Source organism: Giraffa tippelskirchi, chromosome 3 (genome assembly GCF_054371585.1).
Source record: "Giraffa tippelskirchi isolate mGirTip1 chromosome 3, T2T-mGirTip1v1.2.pri, whole genome shotgun sequence".
In the NCBI taxonomy this organism is placed as follows: Eukaryota; Metazoa; Chordata; class Mammalia; order Artiodactyla; family Giraffidae; genus Giraffa; species Giraffa tippelskirchi.
Window position 1 is genome coordinate 39248034 of NC_137277.1, and position 24942 is coordinate 39272975.

Consider the following 24942-nt stretch of genomic DNA (forward strand, 5'->3'; position numbering starts at 1 on the left):
ATTCTATTAAAATACAGATGGCACGGTGAACCCAGGCTCCGGCCCAGACCTTCCCGTTCTCATAAAGGAGCGGGAATTTCTATTCTAATTAGTGAGGACAACAGCCAAGAGGCCTTTCAGCTTATCTGACGCCTGACAGGACAGAATCCTCCTCCACCTAAGGCTCCATGGACTGCGCCCCACCCCCGCCCCACCCCGCTGCCCATCAGCTAAGGCCTGGGGTTCAAAAGAAGCCCAGCTGCCCAAGAGACCTATCCAGTCCCTTCCTTACAAAATAATAAAAATACGCTAAAGTGTCATGGTTCAATATAATCTGAAGCCTTTTCATACACTTGGTAGGTGTCTCATACACCTGAGATACAGTACAGTCCCCTTCATAGAAGGTGAAAGTCAAGGGCAGAGAGGTCAAGGAACTTGGCCAGGGTCACCATGTGATAGGCAAAAGGACAAAAGCCTAGAATTTGGCATCAGGCTGGGGTTTGAATCTCAGCTCTCCTATACGAGATGAGTGACACTGGATGTGTCACTTCTTCTAAACCTCCGCTTTTTCCTCTGTGAAAAGTGGAAATCATGATAAGCAGTCTTGCAGAGAATGAAACTAGTGAGGTTCAGGTGCCAGCTCAGTGCCATGCCCAGAGTGGAGCTCAATACTAGTTTTCATCCCTGTCCTTTCTCTCGGGAATTCCTGAGTCTGTGTTCTATGGAACCCAGCCTCCCATCATTTCTGTTATTTTGTTTGGGGGGTAATTAGGGAGGGTAAGACAGGAGGAACATCTACAGGCAAATGAACAGAGGCCATTCTCCAGCCCAGCTCCTGCAGGGCACTCAGCCACACTGCCAGGACCCCTCCTTTCTGGTCACAATGGACTAGCCTCAAACCAAGGAGACCCAAGGGCATGCCTGGCTAAGACCCAACACCCAGCCTGCATGTTTCATTAATTACACATAGAGCTCCCCAACCCTAAGCCTCCTGCTCCCCACACTCTATATCCAATCCCTCACAGCGGGGGTAGGTGACAGAGGGGCAGCCAGGTATGGGTGCTGGGGTGAGCGGGAGGGCACCAGCCCCACATGGAGCTGGCAACTGGCAGTGGAAAGGAAGGGAAGGCAGACCGGGCCAACATTGCCAGAGCTTCTGATTTCTCCATAGAAGGCTGAAATACACATTAGTAACATGGAACCTTCCAATTCAAAAATACCGACTTAAAAGTGAAAAACATATGTGGGTCTAACAAGTCCCTGGAGAACAGGCAAGGCTTTGCGCTGTTCCCTGCTGCATCCGCAGTGCCTCCAACAGAGTCTGGCATAGAGTGGAGGCTTCTCGAAGACCTAAGGAGTCTGGAGGGGCCATTTCTGACTTCTGCCTCCGACTCTAAACCCCCAGGTGCTAGCTGTCCCCACTCTCTGCAGACAGGACAGTCTGGTTATGAAGCACATGACAGCGAAAAATGAGGTGGGGACGTCCTCCACCCTTCCAAGGGTCTTTCCTATAAACCCAGTGAGAGCTGCACATTGCTCAGGGGCTATTTTTGAGCCCTGAGAGTAAGCGCTTATTTTCAGGGTTTTTTTATTATTATTACTTTTTAAACGTTTAATTTTGTATTGGGTTAAAGCTGATGAACAATGTTGTGAAAGTTTCAGGTGGACAGTGAAGGGCCTCAGCCATACATATACATGTATCCATTCCCCAGTGGCTCAGCAGTAAAGAATCAACCTGCAATGTAGGAGACGCGAGATATGGGTTCAATCCCTGGGTCGGGAAGATTCCCTTGGAGGAGGAAATGACAGCCCACTCTAGTATTCTTGCTGGGAATATCCTACGGACAGAGGAGCCTGGTGGGCTACAGTCCATGGGGTCGCGAAGAGTTGGACACAACTGAGCACCCCAGCACATTCTCCCTCAAACTCCCCTCCATCCAGGCTGCCACATAATATTGAGCAGTCCCACGTACTATACAGTAGGTCCTTGTTGGTTATCCATTTAAAATATAGCAGTGTGTACCTGTCCATCCCAAACTCCCTAACAATCGCTTACCTCCATCCTTCCCCCTGGTAACCACAAGTCTGTCCTTTGAGAGTAAGCATTTATGACAAGTATCAGCACCGTGCTGATTGTACCACACGCATTCAGTGTGGTTGGTAAAGATCTTTACAACAAAAACAGAAGAGTGGGAAGGAAGGGAAGGATGGGGAGGGGCAGCTCTGACCAACAACCAGCTCCCCCCCGAACCTCCCACCTTCAGAGAAGTGGCCCCGCAGGGTCAGCCCACCCCCAAAGGGCTCCAGGAAGCACGTGGCCAGGGCTCCAGCTTTCATGAAACAGAGTGTGCATAACTGATAAGCTTAAAAGCAAGTGACAATTTTTCAACCCAGCCTCTCCAAGGGCAGTGAATAAACACAGCACGGGCTCCAGGTCCCCAGTGAGCATGACTGGAAGGAGAGGGGAAGGTGAATCCAGGCTCATGTGTCCCTAGAAACCAGTGCAGAGTCTGGCACCATCCACCATGGTCAAACTGGGGCTCCCCACTCAGAAATTCCAACTCATGACATGAGTTCCCTTTATCATGGTCAAGGCTACCCCAGGTACCACCCAGATGCAAGGCAATGGGCCGACTTCATAGTAATTATAACTGGACTGCGGAGGGGCCTGAGGAAGCCTGCTGGGGTGCTGGAAAGTGCTACATCTGACCCGGGTGGTGTCTACACAGGCAGATACATACGTGGCAATTCACTAAGCGGTACCTTTAAGACTTGTACGTTCACTATATGGATGTTACACCTCAGTACATTCATAGTAACAGCACTGGCACGGAATAAGCACTTCTCAGAAGCCAGGCACTGCCTAAATGCTTATCCTGGGTTCCAGATAATATAATAGTTAAGATCACAGCCTTTGGACTGCAGTAGAAGCAGGTTAAAAATCCCTGTTTCTCCACCTCTGATTCTGTCCTAGCATGATCCTCGACCTCTGAGCCTCTGTCCCTCAGCTAGAAGACAAAGATAATAACTGGTAGAATTGATAGACGTGCACATGAGCCCTCAGCCCTGCTGCTGCTTCTGCTGCTAAGTCACTTCAATCGTGTCCGACTTTGTGCAACCCCACAGACGGCAGCCCACCAGGCTCCGCCGTCCCTGGGATTCTCGAAGCAAGAATACTGGAGTGGGTTGCCATTTCCTTCTCCAATGCATGAAAGTGGAAAGTGAAAGTGAAGTCGCTCAGTCGTGTCCGACTCTTAGCGACCCCATGGACTGCAGCCTACCAGGCTCCTCCGTCCATGGGATTTTCCAGGCAAGAGTACTGGAGTGGGGTGCCACTGCCTTCTCCGGAGCCCTCAGCCAAGAGCCTTGCAAACAGTATGCCTCAAAAGGTGCTGGCTTGTGACAACCATTCAGTCCTCAACAACCCGAGTGCTGGAGCATCCATTCTAACATTCGAGAAACAGGCGCCCTTCCTACCAACAGTGCTCCCTAAGCCACAGGCATGTCAGCACCACCTTCCCCATCTTCCCCAAATCCATGTACCACCTGACTATTACTTCTCTTAACACTTCTCTTTAAATTGATTCGCAATTTTTTACTTAAACAAATTTACTTTTTTAAAGTATTATGTAAGTGTCATACGTAGAAAACCAGCATCACTTGCCAGAATTCATTTTTTTTTAAATAGCTATCAAAACAAAAAATGCTTGTCCACCTGAAATCATCTTGCCTACCTCCTTTACTTTTTATGGATTCTGGAAGCAAATAAACTCCGTTTGTCGGGCGGGTGTGGGGCAGGGTGGGGACCAGGCTAGGGGTGGCAGGGGCTCATCTGCTTAAAATGACTGAGAAACTTCCTGAGCCCTTCAGCAGCCCCACAGCGCACAGAACTGATTCTCGCTGGTTTAACCAAGTGAGCCTGGCAAGCCCTCTATCTGGCAACATCCTGGTAACCAGCCATCTGTGCGCTACACGGGCTCCCAAGAGATAAAGCTACATTTCAAAAAATATATATATTTGCTAATGGAGACTGTTCGCTAATTCAGACTCCCACTGGCCCCTCTTTGGCATGAATGAAGGGACCCCACTTCTGCCTATCAGGTAGCAGCTCCAGGACCTGAAATCTAGGAACCCAGAGTCAGGACAGTCCTGGTGTCCCAGTCCCAGCTTTAGGATGGGCTGGACTCAGACGGAACCCTCACATCTATGGGTCCCTGAACCATGCAGAGGCAGGAAGGAGTCAGAGGAATAACATGGGAAATACACACATGCAAGTGATCAGGTTCATTTCTCCCCAAAATCTCTTGTGGAAGGAAAGGAACAAGAGGCAAGGCAGAAAATCTCAGACAAGAAAGGAGCTCCCTGGTGGCCCAGTGGTTAAGACTCCACGCTTCCACAGCAGAGGGTGCAGGTTCCATCCCCAGTCAGGGTAGTTCTGCATGCCACATGGTGTGGCCAAAAAAAAAGAGAGAAAGAAAAGGGACATCTTGAAACCCATCTCAGAGAGCACTGCAGTATTAAGAGGACTTCAAGGTAAGAAGCAAGGAACACATTTTGCCTGGGGGGTCATTGAGTCTCATGAGCACCCACTCATACATTCAGTAAATATTTACCGAGCGCTCCTAGTCTCAGCAATGATGTGAAAAAGGCAAAGTCCTTGCTCTCAGACAACTCGCCTTCTAGGGGAGGAGATAGTCAATAAATTGTTTATTACCCATGCTAGATGATATCAGTTAACGGTAAGTGCCATGGAGGAAATAAATCAAGATAAAGTTGTAACGGCTGGAGTGAGTTGCTTAGGTTGGATGGTCAGAGGAGTCCTTTTGGAGGAGATGATATTTGAGTTGAGAGCCTGGTGATGAGGAAGCATAGTTAGTGAAGTCACTGTAAATAGCATGTGTAAAGGGCCTGAGGTAGAAGCAAGCTTGGCATGTTCTAGAAACAGAGAGAAGGCCTTTGCAACTGAAGTACAATGATCACAGTGAAGGAGGGGGAGCAAGGTCAGAGGTAAGTTCATAGAACCAGGGAGGACACGTGGACCCAGCTTCAGATTTTAGATTTCATTTCAAGTGTAATGGAGGCACTTCCCTGTGGTCCAGTGGTTAAGACTCCATGCTTCTAACACAGGGGGTGCAGGTTCGATCCCAGATCAAGAAACAAAGATCCCACATGCTGCACAGCTCCAAAAATAAATAAAGCCATTAAAAAAAAAAACTTTAAAAAATAAAATTTTAAAAATAAAGTATAATGGAAAGCCCATGGAGAGCTTCTTGCAGTAGGCAGACTTGATTGTATTTGAAATTTTGTATTGTTTTATATTTGAATTTTTAAAACTCCACTGTGGCCACTATCAGGAGAATAGGTAAGGGGGACAAGAAGTGAGGAGACCAATTAGGAGATTGAAATAATGGTTCAAAAGGAATCTAATACACTCATTTATGCCTCAAATTCTGTTCCTTAACTCCTCAGACTTGCAATAAGGTGAAAAATGGGAAGCTGGTTAAAGGGAGAGGTTTGTTCTTTAAAGCAACGATAGCAACTGGCTCAAGCGTGAGACAAGAAAGAGTGAGCACCAGGCCCTTCTGCAGAGGGCAGGACCAAGCCACCTCCTAAGATGAGAACAAGCGGCCATCTGTTCTGGGCCCTGGGAGCAGACCAGCTCCTGCCTTGTGCCCTTTCCAGCCCCGGGACTCTGGGGCTCCAAGGCCAGGACTGCTGGACACTCAGACTCCACGCAGCTCGAAGGGCTGTCACCAGCTCTCCCATGTGAGAACCCAGCTATCATCCATGACACCAGCCTTCAAACCCTAAGGACAAAGCAATCAGTGACTGCTAATATCACAAAAGCAGACAACTGGACAACCTCCACTAGCATATATGCTTGCTCAGTCACTCAGTCAATGTCTGACTCTTTGAGACCCCATGGACTGTAGCCCTCCAGGCTCCTCTGTCCACGGGATTTCCCAGGCAAGAATACTGGAGTGGGTTGCCATTTCCTTTTCCAGGGCATCTTCCCGACCCAGGGATCGAACCCACATCTCCTACATCTTCTGCACTGGCATGCGGATTCTTTACCACTGCACCACCTGGGAATCCTTCCATTAACATAGTGCTAGTCACTCAGTCATGTCTGATTCTTTGTGACCCCATGGACCGTAGCCCACCAAGTTTCTCTGTCCATGGAATTCTCCAGGCAAGAATACTGGAGTGGGTTGCCATTTCCTTCTCCAGGGGACCGTCCCAACCCAGGGATCGAACCCAGGTCTCCTGCACTGAAGGCAGATTTTTTACCATCTGAGCCACCAGGGAAGCCCAACTTTCACTAGCATAGTCTCACCAAAAAAAAAAAAAAATACCCAAATCTACTGTAGCTTCTAAAACTAAATACCACTGACACTTACATAGGAGACAGGAGAACATGTTAAATGACACCCAGAGACTCCATCCACAAAATCCTGATTGTGGGAAACTCCTCAAGACAAGCAACCCAGTTTTTCCGATAAAGAAATTGTAAGGAGGAAAGAAAAAAAAAAAGAGTTGTAGGAGAAAACTTATAATGAGACGTATCACCAATCACACTGGATTTTTGAATCTTAATCCCAAAACACTTAAGAAAAACTTTTATGAGGCAAAAAAGAGAAATAATCACCTTTGACTGGGGGAATGAGAGACAGTAAATGAACCATAAAATCTAAATAAAAAATAAAACTGTTAAGAGGCAATTAGGGAAATCTGAACACTGACTGAATGTGATATTAAGAAATTATTGTTAACTTAGGGGGTATGATCATTGCTAGTTTTTCAGAAGAACTCTTATCTTTAAGATGCATGAAATATTTAAGAATGAAATGATATAAAGTCTGGGATTTACTTCAAAATAATCTTGCGGGTGAGTGAATTAGTAAATAAATGAAACCAGGTTGGCCATGAGTTGATAAAAGCTGAAACTGGGTATTGTATTAGACCATTCTCTCCACTTCTGTGCATGCTTGAAAAGTTCCACAATAAAAAGTTGTTTTTTTTTTTAAGCCAAGGATGAGTTTTTCTAATAACCTATACAGGATTGCCCCTCTATACATTACGTCCCACCATGGAAGGATCAGATTCATTAGATTCACCGTTCTGCCCCACAGAGCCTGCCATGAGTGACTTGCTGAATGATGAGTGAATTTATATTTTCCTCCTCGTAAACCCCATGGTGGGAGTTGTCCCAAAATAACTACCCCCTGTAAGATGTGGATTTTTCTTTCATTTGTGCTAATTGACCTCTCTCCAGTTCAGAACGTCACACCTGCAGCCACACTGACTTTATCCACACGTTTCAGAAGGTAAATATTTTGATTATGTTCCCCTGTTTCAGACCAACTGCCAAAGATGCCCGTTGCCCCTGAGTCAATTCCTAGGCAGGTTGATAAGAAGTCCAGGATCCCCAAGGAGGAGGAGGAGAAAGGGGTCTGAGGCTCTCAAGGAGGAGAAAAGGACAAATATTTTTTCTACATTGCTTTGTCTTAGTCAATATAACAATGTATCTTGCTCAAGGATATGTTTCTCCTTAACAAGAACCTTCTGACTAATCTTGTTATCTTAAAACTTGTACACTATGGGAGTGCGTCTGGTAAGACCTTTCTATTGTTAGTTCTAATCTTGTTCATTTAAGATGTATGTTGTGGGAGTGGGTCTGATAAAAGTATATAAAGCCTTGCTAAGACTAGCGAGGGGGCACTCTCTGTCCCCCTTCTAATGTCTATGTCAGAAGCTTTCTCTGCCCCTTTTCATACTTTAATACTATTACACAAAAGCTCTTGAGCGATCGAGCTTGGTCCCTGGTCCCGAAGCTAAATCTTCTTCAGAGATCACGGATCTGACACCGTTCACCGTAAGCTATCACCCCATCAGAGGGCACCATCCTCCTCATCACCCGCTTCTATGATTACTAAAGCCATGCTCTGGATCTTACCGCGCTCTGCCACATCTGTATGCTCTTTAGAGCGCTCTAAAGCAGCTCTCCAGGGACTTCCCTAGTGGTCTGGTGGCTAAGACTCTGTGCTCCCAATGCAAGGGGTCTGGGTTTGATCCCTGGTCAGGGAACGAGATCCCACATGGAGCAACTAAAAGATCTTGAGTGCCGAAACTAAGACCCAGAGCAGCCAAATAAAGAAAGAGAGAAAAGAAAAGAAAGGTGCTCTCCATTACAGGGGTTTCCAAATTGCCATCACCAAGGAAGGCTTTGTTCAGGTGCCTCCTTGGAACCACACTCAAATTCAATCCCCTCTCAAATACAACGTTGTTTCCATAGGATCACAGGTGCTAGAATTCCTGGAAGATGGTGGGAAAGAAGCAGGACCTCCAGGTTGTCCCAAAACTCCCATAGAGCCGTCAGATCAAGGCTGGTGAGCCCCACTCCCATTTCTCCAGGAGGCAAACTGAGGCTGGAGCTTCCGGTACAGTTCTCGGGACCTACCAAGAGTGCCTGGGAGTCTCCTGCTTCTGCACCCATATGGATTACCGATGTTGTCACCATTCTCCCTGGCATACCTCCCTCCCCCTGCCCCATACAATATTTCCAAGTGGCCTGGGGAGGGCAGGAAGATGAAGGACCACTGGGCCATTACTACAAGACACACAGTAGCTTACATCCCTCGTGGCCAACAGCCGGGAGTATCATCTGCACAGGGCTGTCAATTAGAGGTGCTGGGAAGATCGATGGGTGAATCAAGCCTTCTGGGATGGATGACAAGGGGACCTGAATCTGACCTGACCCTGTGATAAGAGCGGGGAGGATGGAGGAACTTGGCAAATTTCACACTCAGCATGGAAGTGCTTAAGAGAGGCTGGCGGCTGCAGCCTACTCCATGGCCCCCATGGCCAGTGCCTGCAGAGCAAGGGTCAATTGTGTGCACGGCACTGATTTCAGACACTCAGAGACAAAGAAACTCCAGATAACAAACAGCAAGGGAAGTAAAGGTCATTCAGCACAAGCATGAAAGCAAGCCCTCTCTCTCCTCGGTAGGTTAAATCCATGGCCAGAGCCATCAGCATGGCAGGAGCAACACAACAACAGGACGAAGGCAGAGGCTGAGAGGGTCACCACTGTCTGCCTGCATCGCAGGGAAGAGCACAGAGCATCCAGGAGGAAACACAAGTACCAGGAGCCTGGGGCATCCTCACCCGGGCCAATCCCTTCCTGTTCCCTGTCCAAGTCCTGCCCTGTGCCTCACTGCAGCCCCCCAACCCCAGACTCTCTCTACTCAGGCCCACACCCGCCTGGCTGCCTTCTCAGTCCACACACGGCTGATCTGGACCAGTGGTGGGGCTGTCACCACCCGCCATCTCACCGTGGTTTCCAGGACACAGGCGCAGAGAAAGAATGGGAGTGATCTGCTCAAATCCCTCCATCCTCATGCAGTACTTCTTACCTTTCAGATGCGTTGTGACCCACATCATCTCCCTTGAGCCTTGCATGCCTTTTGTGGGGATGCAGAGACTGAGGCTCAGAGAGATGAACTCTATCATGTCACAGTCAAGACAGGAGGGGGGACTAGAGCTTCCAGTCGTCTGTGCAGGGCCTCTGCCACACTTCTACATTCAACACTCAGAGACAGGAGCTGTTCTGAACTAGCTGCCTTTCCATGGAGCATGCCTCCCTTCTCTTCCCTCAAAACAAGTCCAGGCTGTCTTGGAACAGCCACCCCGTAGCTTTCTGACTGTAGAGGGTTGGCTTGCTCATCTCCCTGTATGTATGCCAAAGAGCAGGGAATGGATCAGAATCAAAGTCTAGGGGAGAATGGGGTCCAGACCTGGAGCCCTGAGCTTCCAAGTCCGGCTGGCAGCTTTTCCTGCTAGACAAGTGTGTCCTGAGCATCATTCATTCCTAGATCACCTGCAGAATTTGTGCCATATTCTACACCATCTGTACTATTTCTACTAAATAGACTCATTCTTGTGACTTGATTCAACTAATTTAAAGTGATGCTTCACATCACCACTGCAAGAGAGAACATCAGTACCAGTGGCCATAACCAGGAGAGAATCCTAAAAATAAACCATGCAAAAACAACCTAAGTTGCAGGCAGGCACTGCTCCCCCACTTAAAGGCCCTGAGCCAGAGGTCTGCTCTCTCTTTGTTGTAAGTGGGAGATTAGCAAGTGTTTAAAAGGTGTTAAAGTCAGACTAGCACCAACCTGAAACTTGCCCCTTGAAGAAATCACAAGGACTAGCAGAGAACTGAAAAGGGAAGAACTTTCTCACTAGGTGACTCAATGCTATTTCATGCTTAACCACCTTCAGTTACTTCACTGGAGATTCATCCCGGGCTGTGGGAAACACTGAATTACATTATAGGAAGGGGGACGAGAGGGATGGGAGACAACGGGACCATAGGGGGCAACCCATGCCGGTTTCTCCAAGTGCTCCAGTTCACTGCCCACCACCTCCTCCAGGCACACCCAGCTTCTGGGTGAGTCCAGGGGCCGCCAGTCACCACCCAGGTATCTCTGGCTCCATTGTCCTTGTCTGAGCCCTTGACCAATGCAGAACGCAGCACTAACTCTGAACGTCTCTGGAAATTAGAATACAGCAGGGCCACCAGAGCTTGCCCCAAACCCCCACCACATCTCTGTGGACAGTGAACTCTAATGACCCTCAGTTGCTAGCAGACTTTGGGCTCATGTACCCTATAGAGGACAGAGGCTCTGCCAGCCTGTGTGGCCAGTTTCCTGGTGTCTTGTGGGCTAGAGTCCAGGAAGCTGCCTCCAAAGCTCCTTTGCCCATCCCAAACCCCACATCTCTCACCTGCATGGGTCCTCCAGCCTATCCCTGAAACAGCCTGGGAGGACGATTTTCAACATCCAGGAGCAAACAGGAGAGTAAACCCAAGAATAGTGAAAGACAGAGAAACCCAAAGACAGAGAGACACCGGAGGCGGGGGTGGAGGTGATAGACAACCTCCAAACTTGTTCCTGGCCTGCCGGCATCGTGCGAGAAGCTAGCAGATCCCAACCTGGCCGGCACCTCGCGGGCTCAGCCAAGTTGCAGAGAAGCAAATGGCATCTCCAGCGCACTGGGCCACTCGGGTCGGGACCTGAGCCAGGGACGGTCGCCCGGCTCGGATCAATGGTACCCGCGCTGCAGGCTTTGGGAAGGACCCCGCGCTAGGCAAATTCGAGGAGTGGGGGTGAAGGACTTGGTGCCCCTCTGTGGGGGATGGAGACCAAAGGGTCCTCCCGGCCGCCCTCACTCACCGTCCCCCCTACCCTCCCATTCAGCCAATGCCCTGCCTGGGCTTTCCCATAATAGCCAGTGTCCGGGACTAAGCTCCGAACTCGCTCCCTTGACGGAGCCCGGAGTGGAGGCTTTCTCCCATCCAGCTGGGAGCCAAACGCTCTCTTGCAAAAGTCCACCCCAAAGAAAACAAGGATTGAGCCCGAAAGCGGCGGGAAGAGGGAGGTGGCGCCGCCAGGCGTTACCTTTTCTCTTTACTCTGCTTTCGGGATTTGTGCAGGAGTCCGATGAGCACCACGGCGGCGCGGATCCCAGCCTTTCGGCAATGCATTCTGCCCGCCGGCTGGGACATGGCGAGGCCGCCGGCGGTGCCCGGCCGCGCCCTCGCCCGCCCGCCGCGCGCCCCCGCCGGCCCGGCTCCGCGCGCTCCGCGACGCCCGCTCTCGGCCCCTGCGCCCGCGCCCGGGTCCCCGGCCGCTCGCCTCGCATGGGCCCCGCCCCGCCTAGGTGCACCCCGGGGGTCAGGTGACCGGGCGCTCACTTCCCGGCGACCTTCAGTGTCTCCTCGGGGCCCGCCGGGCGGCCGGTGCCCGCTCCCCCAGCGCGGGCATTTCCAAGGCTCGCTCGGGGCGCGGCCCGGACGGGCGGCTCCAGGACTCCGGCTCCGACGCGCTGCCCGCGCCCCGGACACCACCCCGGCCCCGCCTCTCGGGCCCGGGCCCGGGGCGCCCCGGATGCGGGCGGTAAGGGCGGCCCGGCCACCCCGGGGGGACGGCGACGACCGGCTCGCGCTCAGCGCTCGCGGGGCTCGGCGCCGGCGTTCGCCCTCTGCCCCGCGCCCTGGCCCCTCCCCGTCCTGCCGGGCGGCCGGGCCCCGGGGCTCCCTCGCCTCTCCTCGCTCCCCTCCTCTGCGCTCCGCGTCGCCCGCCCCCGCTGGCCCGGCCCCGGGCTCCCTCCCTAGGCAAAGGCGGCTGACGCGCTCTCGCAGCCCGGCCCGCCGGGATACTTCTCCGATGCTGTCACTGTCTTTAAAACAGAGGGAGAAAAACATGCACCGAGAGGAAACGGCGCGTCCTCAGTCCAAGCGAAACTGCCTCCGCGCGCGGGCACCGCCGCGGGCCTCCCCCACCCGAGCCAGGCTGCCGGGCGGTTAGAAGCGCATCCCGCGCCCAGCGCGCGGCGCCCGCCCTCCCGGGCCGGGGCTCCCTGGCGCTTTGACTCGACTGGATGCTAACTCGCACCTTTCCCCAGATCTGGGAAGGGCTCGTCGTGCTGGGGCTGGAGGGATCTACTACAGAGTCAGCGTCTATGTGGGCTGGGCTCAGTCCCCCCGGTTAACATTTGTTCTCCCGGCCCTGGGAGTTTGACACAACCTAGGGTCCATGATCGATTTCCCGGCTGCTACAACCGCACCTCACATCCCAAGTTGCCAGGGAGATGCAAGTTGAGGGAGGGGGGACCCTAGTCCACCAGCAGCCGGGGCCCCAGCACCAGCCGCGTGCACCCTGCCTGCATTCTTCCCACACCGCGTACATGCTTTATCTTCCCTCCAGACGCAAAAGGAAGGTCATGCCAGGCCGTGGGAAAAGGGCCCTGGCCGGGTCCCTACTGCGGGGCGCAGGGTGCTCCTAAGCCCCATTCATTCACTTCCATTTGCTGCCAGAAAGCCTCACCCCCTCTCAGCACCCCAACTCCCCCCACCCCCTGCCTAACTACTGGCTTGGCTTCTCCTTCCACCACCACCCCACCACCCCCAGGAAAGGGAATGGGCAGAGGGCTAGAGGGAATTAAAACAAGCCAATTAGTCCATCTTGGGAAACAGTCCTGTTGCGGCCAAAGAGGTCCCACGGGCAATTTGCCTTTTTTTTTTTTAATACAGTCTGCTGTTCAAGCAAGCAGAGAAAAGCCAGACAGGAAAGGGACCTTGCTGGAGAGGGGACCGGGGTAGTGAATGGTTCAAGGGCCTGTGGCCTCAACCCCACCTCTCCAGTGGGCACAGCTTCTTGCTGGCATTGGAATGGGGGTAGGGCAGGAAACACCAGAGGGATGCCAAATTGTGCCTGGGTTATTTATGAAGCATCCATTAGCAATGGCCTCAGCCCCCCTGAGCCCAGCTGGGTGGTGGGAGATCACAGATATAGCCATGGCCATCTATTCATAGCCAGAAAACAGTGCCCCAGGCCCCTCCCCTGGGATTGCAGCTAGGCGGGCTGCAAGGACTACACAAGTTAAGTGACCTGAGAATCAGTCTGGAAGAAGGATGCGGAAACGAGTGCATCCTCAGTGGGCAAGAGAGCAGAGCCCCAGCACCAGAGCCCACGGCTTCTCCAGCCTTTGCCATTCACAGAACCTCTCCATAGCCAGGAGGGTGCTGGGGGAACTGGCTGTAGGTCTAGGCCAGCGTGGGGTGTATTTTATCCACACACAGGGGTAGAGTACATCTCAGTGCAAAACCTGATCCGCTCCCAGGTGGGTGAATATGAATGGCTCCCACCTGAGCCCCACTGCCTGGGAGGTATTTTTGCATCAGTGGGAAACAGGACACTGGGATGAAAGTGAAAAATCTTTCCACCGAGGAGGTAACTTTATTCATTGCCATTCTGGGGTTCCAGGCCCTCTCAACTCATCTACTACCTCAATGTTTCCAGCTCCAGTGTGGCTGAAAATATAAGGCTGTCCCCAAAAGACCTGATCTGATTCCTAGTGGCCTAAGATGTAGACGTTTCCTGGGGATGGAGAGTCCTACCTTTTGCCCACACCCCACACAGGAAACACCAAAGCATTTGGAAACACCAAATCCATCAACAGCAGAGAAGGTAATGGCCATTTGCTAGATGGGCCCATTCCACCCAACAATTATGAAACAATTAGGATGCATCCAGCTTTGTGAAAGAAACCAGGGTTAAGAGAAAGTTAAGACCATCCTTGCTAAAACAAACAGGGCTAACACACATGAAACCACAAAACCATCCATTCCCAGCTGGTTTATCCACTGTGACCCAGCCACTATTCCCCCAAAATCAGGCCATTCACATACCACCTTCACAATTTTTTGTCTTAATACCATACTACTCAGTTATTTACTTATTATTTTGCTTTAAGTCCACTCATTTCTTAACTAATTTTAAAAGAAAACATTACTACCACCCTAAAAGTGAAAATCTATTACCGCTTGTCATTCATCCCATAAAAACAAATACAAATTTATTAAATCCTAGCTCAATACCGTTGCCTGGTGAAGGTTTGGCACCTGAAGCACCTTCGTTAAAAGATAAGCATTAGATGTTAGCTACACACTTGTGCAAAACGAAGACACTGTCCTTAAAGAAATCAGAAAGTTTGAAAGAGAATCAAAAGGAAACAATTTTTCAGATGGGTGACTCAAAGGCCCTTTAGGGCCACATCCATGGCACACTTTGGGGTGGACCGAGAAGGCTGGACGCTTCCAGACCACAAGGAATGAGGTCAGTGAGGACAGAAGTGGGCAGAGAAGGGGTCTCCTCCCAGATCCCAAGTCATTTAGCAGCAGTTTATCCGCAGAGGTGTCCCAGCTCCCAGGACCTCCAAGGTCTGTTCCAGCCCTCCCCTCTTTCCAGTCAACAGTCCCTGAGAACAAAGTGCCAGGCAGCTGCCAGTCTGGGTCTCTGCCCCCAATCCAGGGAAACCCAAAGGCTGCGGGGGGGGGGGGGGTGGTGCACCTAGGTGGGAGCCGGAGATGAGGAGGGGATGGGGGAGTTAATCATGAACAGAGGGCAGACAGCTGCACAGCCCTGTTCCTAAGGGGCCAGTGGGGTGAGGCAGACAGACACGCATGCTTGGTCCTAAAGAAAAGAGCCTTCTGTGCCTGGGAAGCCGCTCCAGGAGACACATCTGTGTGAAACCAGGACTCAGCCCCACTGCCAGGGCCCAGGTCTGAGAGAGAGCCCAAAGCAAGCGTGCCCTCCATGCCCCACCCCACCTCCACTACTCTCCAAAAGGATCACAGCCCTTCTTGGCTAGGATCGTGGGTAGATGTTGGGCAACCGGGGCTGCGGAGCCACGCGGGGTGGGGCCTTTTATGAAAACCAGCTATTTTTAGATGTCTTACATGTCCCCTTCTGCAGGGGACAGTGTGCCCAGCCATCACACCAACTTTGGAGCAATTCAAGAGTTAAAACCATACAATATTAGATCTGCTCAGGACGGGTCAGCACCCCTCACACTCTTATGCCTTTGAGGTACACTCACACACACACACCAGCTCCAGCTCAGAGAAATCACTCAGAAGCCCCCCACCCCCAACCCCATGTCTCCTTTCTGCAGAGCACTCACACCTGGGCTTGCAAAGAACCAGACTGACTTTCATTCGTGGCAGGTACGTCAGCGCCCCCTACTGGATCACGTTACTATTGCGTCTCTGGGACATCACCAGATGAGCAGAAGCGGAGGAGAGGGGAGGAGGGGCAGAGAGGAAGGGGAGAGGGAAAGGGGAGGGAAGGGAAAGATTGGGAAGGTCATTTGAGGTGGGGAAGCAGTTTCTATTTTGAAAAGAGAGAGAGAGAGATGCAAGAGAGATCTTCGCCAACACGCTGACTCTCCTCCCTTCTCCTAACCTCCCCTCTCTCAGAGCTCACAACCAGCCCCCCAAAAGAGTCCATCCCACAACAGGGTCCTTCCGTGACAGCAACAGGCCATGCCCACGCTGGGCACAGGAGCCAAGCTTGGGAACCGCAGCTCAGCCTACCTCCCCAGAGCCACACACATCCTACCGAACAGAGGATCTGCCGAGAAACTGGCTCAGATTTTGGAAACAGATCTTAGTGACTTGTGTGGCATTTCCGAGCTCCAGGCAAAGGAAACCAAGCCCGAGGAAACCCACAGATCCCACTCAGCGGCAGGCATCCAACCCTTGGGCCACACATCATTTGGTATCCAGAGCCTGCAATGGACAATATCCATCAGAACTTTGCTGATTTCCTGTTCAGGAATTACAAAGGGGGGGGGCGGTAAGCGGAAGAAGAAAGGAGTTTTTCATCTTTTTCTTGGGTTCCTGAAGGTATTTAAAATATTTCTTTTTGGTTTATTTACAGAATTTTTTTAAGAATGATCCTGGAACCCAGTCTGTTTATTTATGTGGTTGTGTTAGGTCTCAGTCGCTCTGCGTGGGCTCTGTTGTTGTGGCAGGGGTTCAGTAATTGCCCTGTGGCATGTGAGATCTTAGCTCCCTGGCCAGGGATCGAACCCGTGTCCCCTGCACTGGAAGGTGGACTCTCAACCACTGGACCACCAGGGACGTCCCTGTTTATGGAATTTTGAATTGATGAATCTAAGCAGCATGACTATAATTTTTCCCACAGTAGAAACATTCAAAAGGATTCTTCCGTGTGTGAAATTCCTGATGAACAGAAAGATGTAGATTTTGCATGGAGGCTGCCCAGGAGTCATTCCGGAGAACTGGGAGCAGATGAGGCCGAGGGTGGGTGGCCTGCAGCACAGTCATCTCACACCCAGGGTCCCTGGTCGGTCCCCACCTCACTGATTAGCAAATCCTGCCAACTACTGCTACCACTGGAGCCACTTCCAACACTAGGCTTTCTGGGGCTGAGTGGAAAAGTGAGGAAAGCTGTCTTTCCATAATATTAGCAACATCGCTTAGCAACAACTTTCAAAGCAAGAACCGACAGACTCTCCAAAAACCTATTCTGTTTGGCTCTACAAAGAACACAGTGGTTTCTTATACATGCATTATTTATATACTGTTCTGTATAGTCAGTAATGCCTTCTGTGCCCAGCTTCCTTGGAAGAGGACGTACTACACCTAAGTGAGAATTCCAGACAACAGATCTTTGAGTAGCAAAACTTTTCTTTGTTTGCTTGCTTGCTTTTACTGTAGTGGCCTTGGCTAGAAATTTTTCTAAGACGTCTTACATATTTTTGCCCACTTCAAATACAGGTTTAACAGAATCTTTTCTGGGTGACTCAGAGCCACCATTGTCAATATCATCCACTGTACTTGAGCTAAAATTGTTATGAACAACAGGTCATTGAGATGAGGACCCATTTGTTTCTAGACTTAATGACTTCAATCAGCTGTGATGGAAAGATACTACAGTAAGGGAATAAAAACTAAAAGACCTTGTAGTTAGACAAACCTGAGCTCAAATCCTGATTTCAGCTTTTACTGTCTTTGTGGCTGTGGACTACAAACTGAGGCTCTGAGCCTCAGTTTGATCATCTGTAAAACGGGAATAACAACAGTGTGTTGCTCCTAGGGTTCTTCCAAGGATTCAGTGAGCATGTGTGGTCCAAATAAAGACTTGTATGAAAATGTTCATGGTGGTTTTATTCAAAATAGACAGTCCAGGGACTTCCTTAGTGGTTCAGTGGACTGGACTCCATGCTCTCACTGCCGAGGGCCAGGTTCTATCCCTGGCAGGGGAATTAAGATCCCACAGGCCACAAGGCATGGTCCAAAAAAAGAAAAAAGAAGAAGTTCTTAGTAGGGGGAAAAGGTTAATAGTGTTTATCTCTAGCATTATGATAATTTTTATTGTTGTCTTTGCATTTTCTTCTATTTATAATTACAGGATCAGTTTTTATTACTACATGAACTACATGTTCAGGTTAATACCATTTATCTCTAGAATTATGATGACTTTTATTATTGTCTTTGCATTTTCTTCTTTTTATAAATATAACTACATGTTAGTTTTAATAAGTTAACAGATGGATGTTATCATCAGTTAAAGGAGAATGCATGTAAAAGCACTTCACAGGTACTGTTCAAGTGGCCTTTCTCACTGTGCTATTTTGAGTCATGGCTCACAGTGACCGCTCCCTGGGAAACCAAATACAGGTGTTGTTTAGTCACTCAGCTGTGTCCAACTCTTTTGCGACCCCATGGACTATGGCCCGCCAGGCTGCTCCGTCCATGGGATTTTCCAGGCAAGAATACTGGAGCGGGTTGCCATTTCCTTCTCCAGAGGATCTTCCCAACCCAGGGATCGAACCAGCATCTCCTGCTTGGCAGGCAGATTCTTTTACCACTGAGTCACCTGGGAAGCCCTAAATACAGGTGTACCTGGAAGATACGGCAGGTTCAGTACCAGACGAGTGCAATAAAGCAAGTATCACAAGAAAATGATCTGTACCAATTTTTTTGGTTTCTCAAGTGGATGTAAAAGTTTTTTATACACCATACTGTAGTCTAAGTGTGCAATAGCATTGTGTCTAAAAAAAAGTGCACATACTTTAATTAAAAATCACTTTATTGCTAAAAAATGCTAACCATCATCTGACAACACAAAGTTGCCACAAACTTTCAATATTTTAAAAAATAAAATGCAATATCTAAGAAACTCAAGAAAGCAAAGTGCAGCAAAATGAGGTGGGCTTGTAACTGAGCTTGTCAAAAATGAGGGCAAGCATCGTGGGTACCAGCAAGCAGGTGAGTATTCACTTAACAGACACACAGATCTTACACATCCTGAACAGAATATGATGAGGCCCCCAAGATGGCTGTTCTTGTGCTCTCTGTACATCCCCTGCTCAACCAGCCCCTGCTTCACCTACACCCTACTCATATGACTGACCTTCCTAACAGTAAATGCCTATATGCATGCCCTTGGCCCCAGCTAATGATTGTACAATAGCTTATCAAAGGGGGTGATGGGCATGCTCTTCTGCTGGTTTCCCTGGTAACTGATGAGCCAACTAGACATCAGTTCCCCCTCTTATTGCCATCCTGTCCTATACTCATCTGCCTCACACAGGGAGGTGTCACTCCAGCACCTTGCTCCAAACATGTAGGATCCCCCTGTCCATTAAACTGTCTATGTCTGCCTCACTGACTCTGGGCTCCTTCTTCCATCTCAAGGCTGGGCAAGTACAAGGCTTGTAGGCCTGCAAGGTACAGCCCAACAGTGTGTGTGCGTGTGTGTGTGTGTGTGTACCAAGCAGAACATGAAGATCACATTGTGTAGACTGCAGATCACACACAAGCCTGGTCAACCAGAAAATTCATAGGTTGTGGCCCCATTGACCCAATTCCTTATAGATCCTACTTTTCTTTCCTGTTGTCTGAACTCATCTCCTGCTTCTGTGGGTCCTGGAAGAACTCTGGGTCAGATACTCCTTTCTAGAGAGAAACTGCGCCTATGGGCAGCTGTAATCAACTGCTTTCTACCTAACCCCAACTGGAGTTTGCTTCACAATGGCCTCTGGACGCTAATGCATTAATGTGTTAACTGCTGTTTCCCACTGTGACTTTAAGTCCCATTAGCCTTAAAAAATGGAGAAGGCAATGGCACCCCACTCCAGTACTCTTGCCTGGAAAATCCCATGGATGGAGGAGCCTGATAGGCTGCAGTCCATGGGGTCGCTAAGAGTCGGACACAACTGAGTGACTTCACTTTCACTTTTCACTTTCATGCATTGAAGAAGGAAATGTCAACCCACTCCAGTGTTCTTGCCTGGAGAATCCCAGGGATGGGGGAGCCTGATGGGCTGTCGTCTATGGGGTCGCACAGAATCGGACACGACTGAAGCGACTTAGCAGCAGCCTTAAAAAAACGATAACCCTATATGCAAGACAGAAAAAGAGACACAGATGCATAGCACAATCTTTTGGACTCTGTGGGAGAAGGTGAGGGTGGGACGATCTGAGAGAATAGCATTGAAACATATATATTATCATATGTGAAACAGAACGCCAGTCCAGGTTCAATGCATGAGACAAGTGCTCAGGGCTGGTGCAAAGGGATGACCCAGACGGATGGGATGGGGAGGGAGGTGGGACGGGGGTTCAGGATGGGGAACACATGTACACCCATGGCTGATTCATGTCAATGTATGGCAAAAACCACTACAATATTGTAAAGTAATTAGCCTCCAACTACAATAAATAAATTAATTTAAAAAATTAATTAATTAAAAAAAAAAAAACAGACACAAAGCTTATCTTCCATGTAGACGCAGATTCCCTGAGCTTCTCGAAGCCGAGGGCTAAGCCTTGAGCCTCCTGGTGAGTGGCTATGAGTCTGCAATTTGCAAACTTTTCTGCTTTCTGGGGCCTTTCTGCTCTTTCTACCAGGAAAGTTCTCCCAACTGTCTAGCCTGCATCACTCCTGCTGTAACTAAGCTCTTCTGGTGAACAACTTCCTCCATCCTGAGGGAACACCCCAATTAGTGCCCACTATCTTACCCCTCCTCCAAGTCCCAAAGCAGCTGCAGAAACTGCACCAGCCATTTCCCTTTCTCCCCAAGGCTCCAAATTTCCATACATTTCCCCCCCTCCCCCCTCCACTCAGTCATGAGGCTGCATGGGTCACAGCTAATAACTAAAAGACCAAAGTTTCTCCCTTATTTTCTTCTTCTTAATGCATGAGAGCAGGTTCAAGGTTACAGGGAGCTGGGCTCAGTAGCCAGCTGTATGTGAACACCATCCATCAATCCTGTCATGCAAAGGACGTATAAGAGGATGCTGTAAGGCCGTCTCCACTCAAGACCGGCAGTGACTTCATGAGGGTCCCTTCATGGAGAACCTGGAGCAGAAGCAATCAATGCATCCAGTCTGCGAGACACAGTGGGATATGTGGGAATTAGGGTAGGAGGAGAAACTGACAGTGTAATCCCCAATGATCCAAAGTGGAAATTAACCTTGTCAGCTATTGATCTGTCCCAAATGTCCCCTCCCCAGAGAGGCCTTCCTTGACCACTCACCTGGAGTACATCCCTTAGTTACTCTGCACCTAGCCCTTGGTTTGTTTCCTTTGTGGCAATTATTCTAATTTAAGGAAGGGATTTGAGGAGGTTTTATTGATTTGTCTGTTGGCTGGTTTTTTGGTCTCTTTGCCCTAATGGACTGTAAGCTCCATGAGGGCAGACACCGTACCTATCTTAAAGGTCACCATCACCTCCTCCTCTTTATCCTGCACCCAGAATGCCATCTGATACACTATAACCCTCAATAAATATTGTTGGAAGTGAGGAAGGAGAGAAGGAGGAGGAGAGAAAGAAAGTGAGGGAGGCAACTCCCACTAGGAGGATCATGTTCCTGGAGTCAAGCTGGACTGGCCGGAGGGGAGGGCAGAGCATTACTGTCCCAGAGATGGAGACCCACTCTCTGCCTTCTCATAGGTGCAAAAATTCAGGTAATGTGGCTAAAAGGATAAAAGAATGGGGGTTCCCAGGTGGTGCAGTGGTAAAGAACCCACCTGCCAATGCAAGAGACATGGGTTCAATCCCTGGGTCAGAAAGAGCCCCTGGAGTAGGAAATGTCAACCCACTCCAGTATTCTTGCCTGAGAAATCCCATGGACTGAGGAACCTAGCGGGCTACAGTCCATAGGGGTCACAAAGAGTCAGACACAATTGAGCAATTAAACAACAACTCCTACACTGAAAGCCCCACTCCAGGTTGGCATAGCTCGTGAGTCTGGCAAGGAGAAACCTCAAAGCAGTGGGTCCAACTCCAAGGTCTCTTTCAGGGCACCTGAAAGTCCCCTCGACTGTTAGATAACCCTACAGAGAAGGGTATCAGTATCCTTCTCATGTTTATAGATGAGCGGAGGAACTTGTCTAGGGCCAGCCCTGGACAGACCCAGTCTGACTCTGGGGCCCACACTTGAGTGACAGGTAGGGGTCTGGCCACCCACCCTTGGGTATGAAGAAACAAGTTACATTCCTTTATTCTTCTAAAAGTACTTTTGAAAAATTCTTCCAGGATTGGCAGGAAATGCTGGATTTTTGGAGCCCTCTCCTCCAGCCCATTTACTTCCACCATCTTCCATTCCTCATCAAAGAATGGCCAAAGGGCTCAGATGGTTGCCTTGTGGGACAAGGCGATGCCCCCTTCTATGGTCACCGGTGTAGAAATCACCCACCCATCCTGAGGGTCCATGGCCCTGTGTAGGTCACCATCTCAAGGGTCTGAGCGCAGCTCCGAGGGCAGGCCCCGCTCCCCCTGAAGCACGAGAATCACCTCAGAGGGTAATAAACACCTCCCCCCAATGCAGCATTTGACAGATGCAAGCACATCCACATCTTTTATTCCACTGGGTGCTCACAGTCTGTACGGAAGAAACATTAATATCATCCCCAATTGCTAGATGAGTTAACTGAGACCCAGAGAGGTTAACTCTTCTGTCCAGGATCACACAGCTCCTGAGAAGCAGTGCTAAGACCCAGACACAAGTGGTCTCCATAGTTACTGACTCCCACAAAACCCAAAATGAAAAGGATGGAGACCCAAGGGGATTAGGAAATGATGCAGTCAATCAGAGGCTCACCACACTTGTCGCCAGACCAAGTGAGGCCTACTTTTCTGCCTGCTTAGCACCTAGGCCGCTTGTTTTGGTTGACAGGCCCTGATTTTCCCTTGGGCAGTACCCTGACAGCACTGCTGGCTTCTGTGGTTCAGATGGGTCTGTCCCTTTCCAAGTTCTAGAGTGGGTATGTGGTCCAGGCATGGCCAATCCACGTATTCTATTCATCAGGTCAAGGTGACTGCTACAGGGATGGGCATATAAACTGAGCTGGTGCAAGCAAATGAAGACCTGAATTTTTGTTGGCACCACAGAAAGAAGCTTACTACTCCTCGGGATTTCCAAAGTCAGTGGCTGTCTTATGAGAGGAGAACTGCCTGCAAGTGACGTGAATGCAAAGGAAAGCAGAGCCAAGAGATAGGGACAGAGTGATGGTGTTGTCTGACCCACCTGGATCCAGCCATTCCTGAAGCCATTTTCTTAGATCAGTTATTCCTTCAGGTGTCTTTTTTTTAAACTAGTCTTCTAAACTAGTATGAGTTAGAGTTCTGTCACTAGTAAACTAGGTAAAATTAACATACGAGCTCTCTACCCAATGGGCGAGAAAACCCATGAAGAAGCAAAATAATAGCTTTAGACAAGTAAAAAAAGCACATAAGTCCTTCATCCAAGGGGAGCATCCCCCAAAACGGGCCACAGGAAAGTCTTTCCAGGAGGAGCCCCTGGGAACACCAAACAGACCTGGCTGCACCAGCCCAGCCCACGAGTGCAGGCTTGGGGATAATCCTCCTGACCCTACTCAAGGGGAAGGCAAGATGGCTTAAATCTGAACCTGAAGATAAAACAGGAATTTCTCCCTTCCTCCTCACTGTCAGCATGTGGGTCATTCATTTTGTCTTTCTTCAGTAAAATCAAGGTTTATTCAAAGAAAACACTGGAAAAAAAAATTCAGACAAATCTAAAAAAGTGGGACAGGGCTGGGATGGGGGAGGAAGGCTCATATATACATACATACATATATATATATATATATGTGTGCGTGTGTGTGTGTGTCATGTAAATACATATATATATATAATTATGGCTGATTTCCTTTGTTGTATGGCAGAAACCAACACAACATTGTAAAGCAATTGTCCTCCAATTAAAAATAAACTTAAAAAAATTAAAATGTGAGATATTCTACAAAACAACTCTGCTAGGTCTGTTGTTCCACATTTAAAAAGACTAAACAGATGCAATAACCAAGTACAAAGAGTGACCATTAATATTAAAGCGAAAATGTTAGTCACTCGGTCATGTTCGACTCTTTTGTGACCCCATGGACTGTAGCCCACCAGACTCCTCTGTCCATGGAATTCTCCAAGCAAGAATACCGGAGTGGGTTGCCATTCCCTTCTCCAGGGGATCTTCCCAACCCAGGGATCTAACCCGGGGCTCCTGCATTGCAGGCAGACTCTTTACCATCTGAGCCACCAGGGAAGCCCATTAATAATAAGTCAATAACATAATCTAATATACAATCCACATTTCAACTCAGGGAACATTTGGAAATGGACTGTATATTAAGTTATGCTGTTAAATTAACGTTCATTTTCTTACATGTGATCATAGTATTGTGGTTACATCAGAAAATGATGTTATTTGGGAGACACCTGCTGAAGAATTGACATATGAAGTATTATGATGTCTGCCACTTACTTTCTGTTTTTCTCTCATTCTACAGAGAAAGCAAGGACAGCTTGCAAATATTAATAAGTGGTGAATCTGGGTGAATACAGCTGCTCAAAGTACAATCCTTCTCATTTTTGCATAGGTTGATAATTTTCAAAACAAAAAGTTGAAAAAAGGGACTTCCCTGGAGGTCCAGTGGCTGAGGCTGGGCTTCCAATGCAGGAGGCCTGGGTTCGATCCCTGATCAGGGAACTAGATCCCACATGCTACAACTAAAGATCCTTCATGCCACAACAAAGATTGAAGATCCCACATTAGACCAGGCACAGCCAAATAAATAAAAATATTTTTAAAGAGAAAAAAGTTGAAAAAAACCGCATCACCCTTGCCAATACTTGTCCTTAAATTTGCACACATATGTGCATGAGTGCAGGGAGCATGCCTGTACACATGTGTATGCATTCTGTGATCCAAGAGATGGGTGTGCAAAGAGCACTGGGCCTGAGTCAGCAGAACCAACTGCTGCACAGATCTGTCCGCCCGGGACCCATACCTCCTTTTATCCTAGTCCATGTTCTCAGCTGTAAAGTGAGGGCTGAAAATTCTATACACCCACAAGATGCAGTATGAGCATTTAGATGGATGGAGTAGTACATGAAGTGGTTAAGAACTAAAGACAGATAAGATGGTCTTTTCTATCTCAAGGTTCCTTTCTAAGGAAGTGGGCGTAGGTGACAGAAATTGCCTCCGTGGTCACTCCCTTCCCACTCAATTGCCCAGCTCTAGGCCTCTCAGGGACCTTAGAATTTGACCTTGGGGTCTGAGAT

The 24942-nt window shown here is 49.2% G+C and overlaps 1 protein-coding gene across 17 annotated transcripts in view; it reads right to left on the reverse strand.

Moving 5' to 3' along the window:
• RAP1GAP2 (RAP1 GTPase activating protein 2) overlaps positions 1-24942 on the reverse strand; it is a 260021-nt gene that overhangs the window by 132428 nt on the left and 102651 nt on the right. For 2 of the 17 annotated variants that reach the window (XM_081579969.1, XM_081579968.1), the window contains exon 1: positions 11445-11590. The exons of the other annotated variants lie outside the window; for them this stretch is intronic. In XM_081579969.1, the coding sequence (XP_081436095.1) occupies positions 11445-11551 (107 nt within the window). In that variant the 5' untranslated portion in view covers positions 11552-11590. Of the gene's footprint in view, positions 1-11444; positions 11591-24942 lie in introns of those variants that run through there. 17 annotated transcript variants of the gene reach the window in all.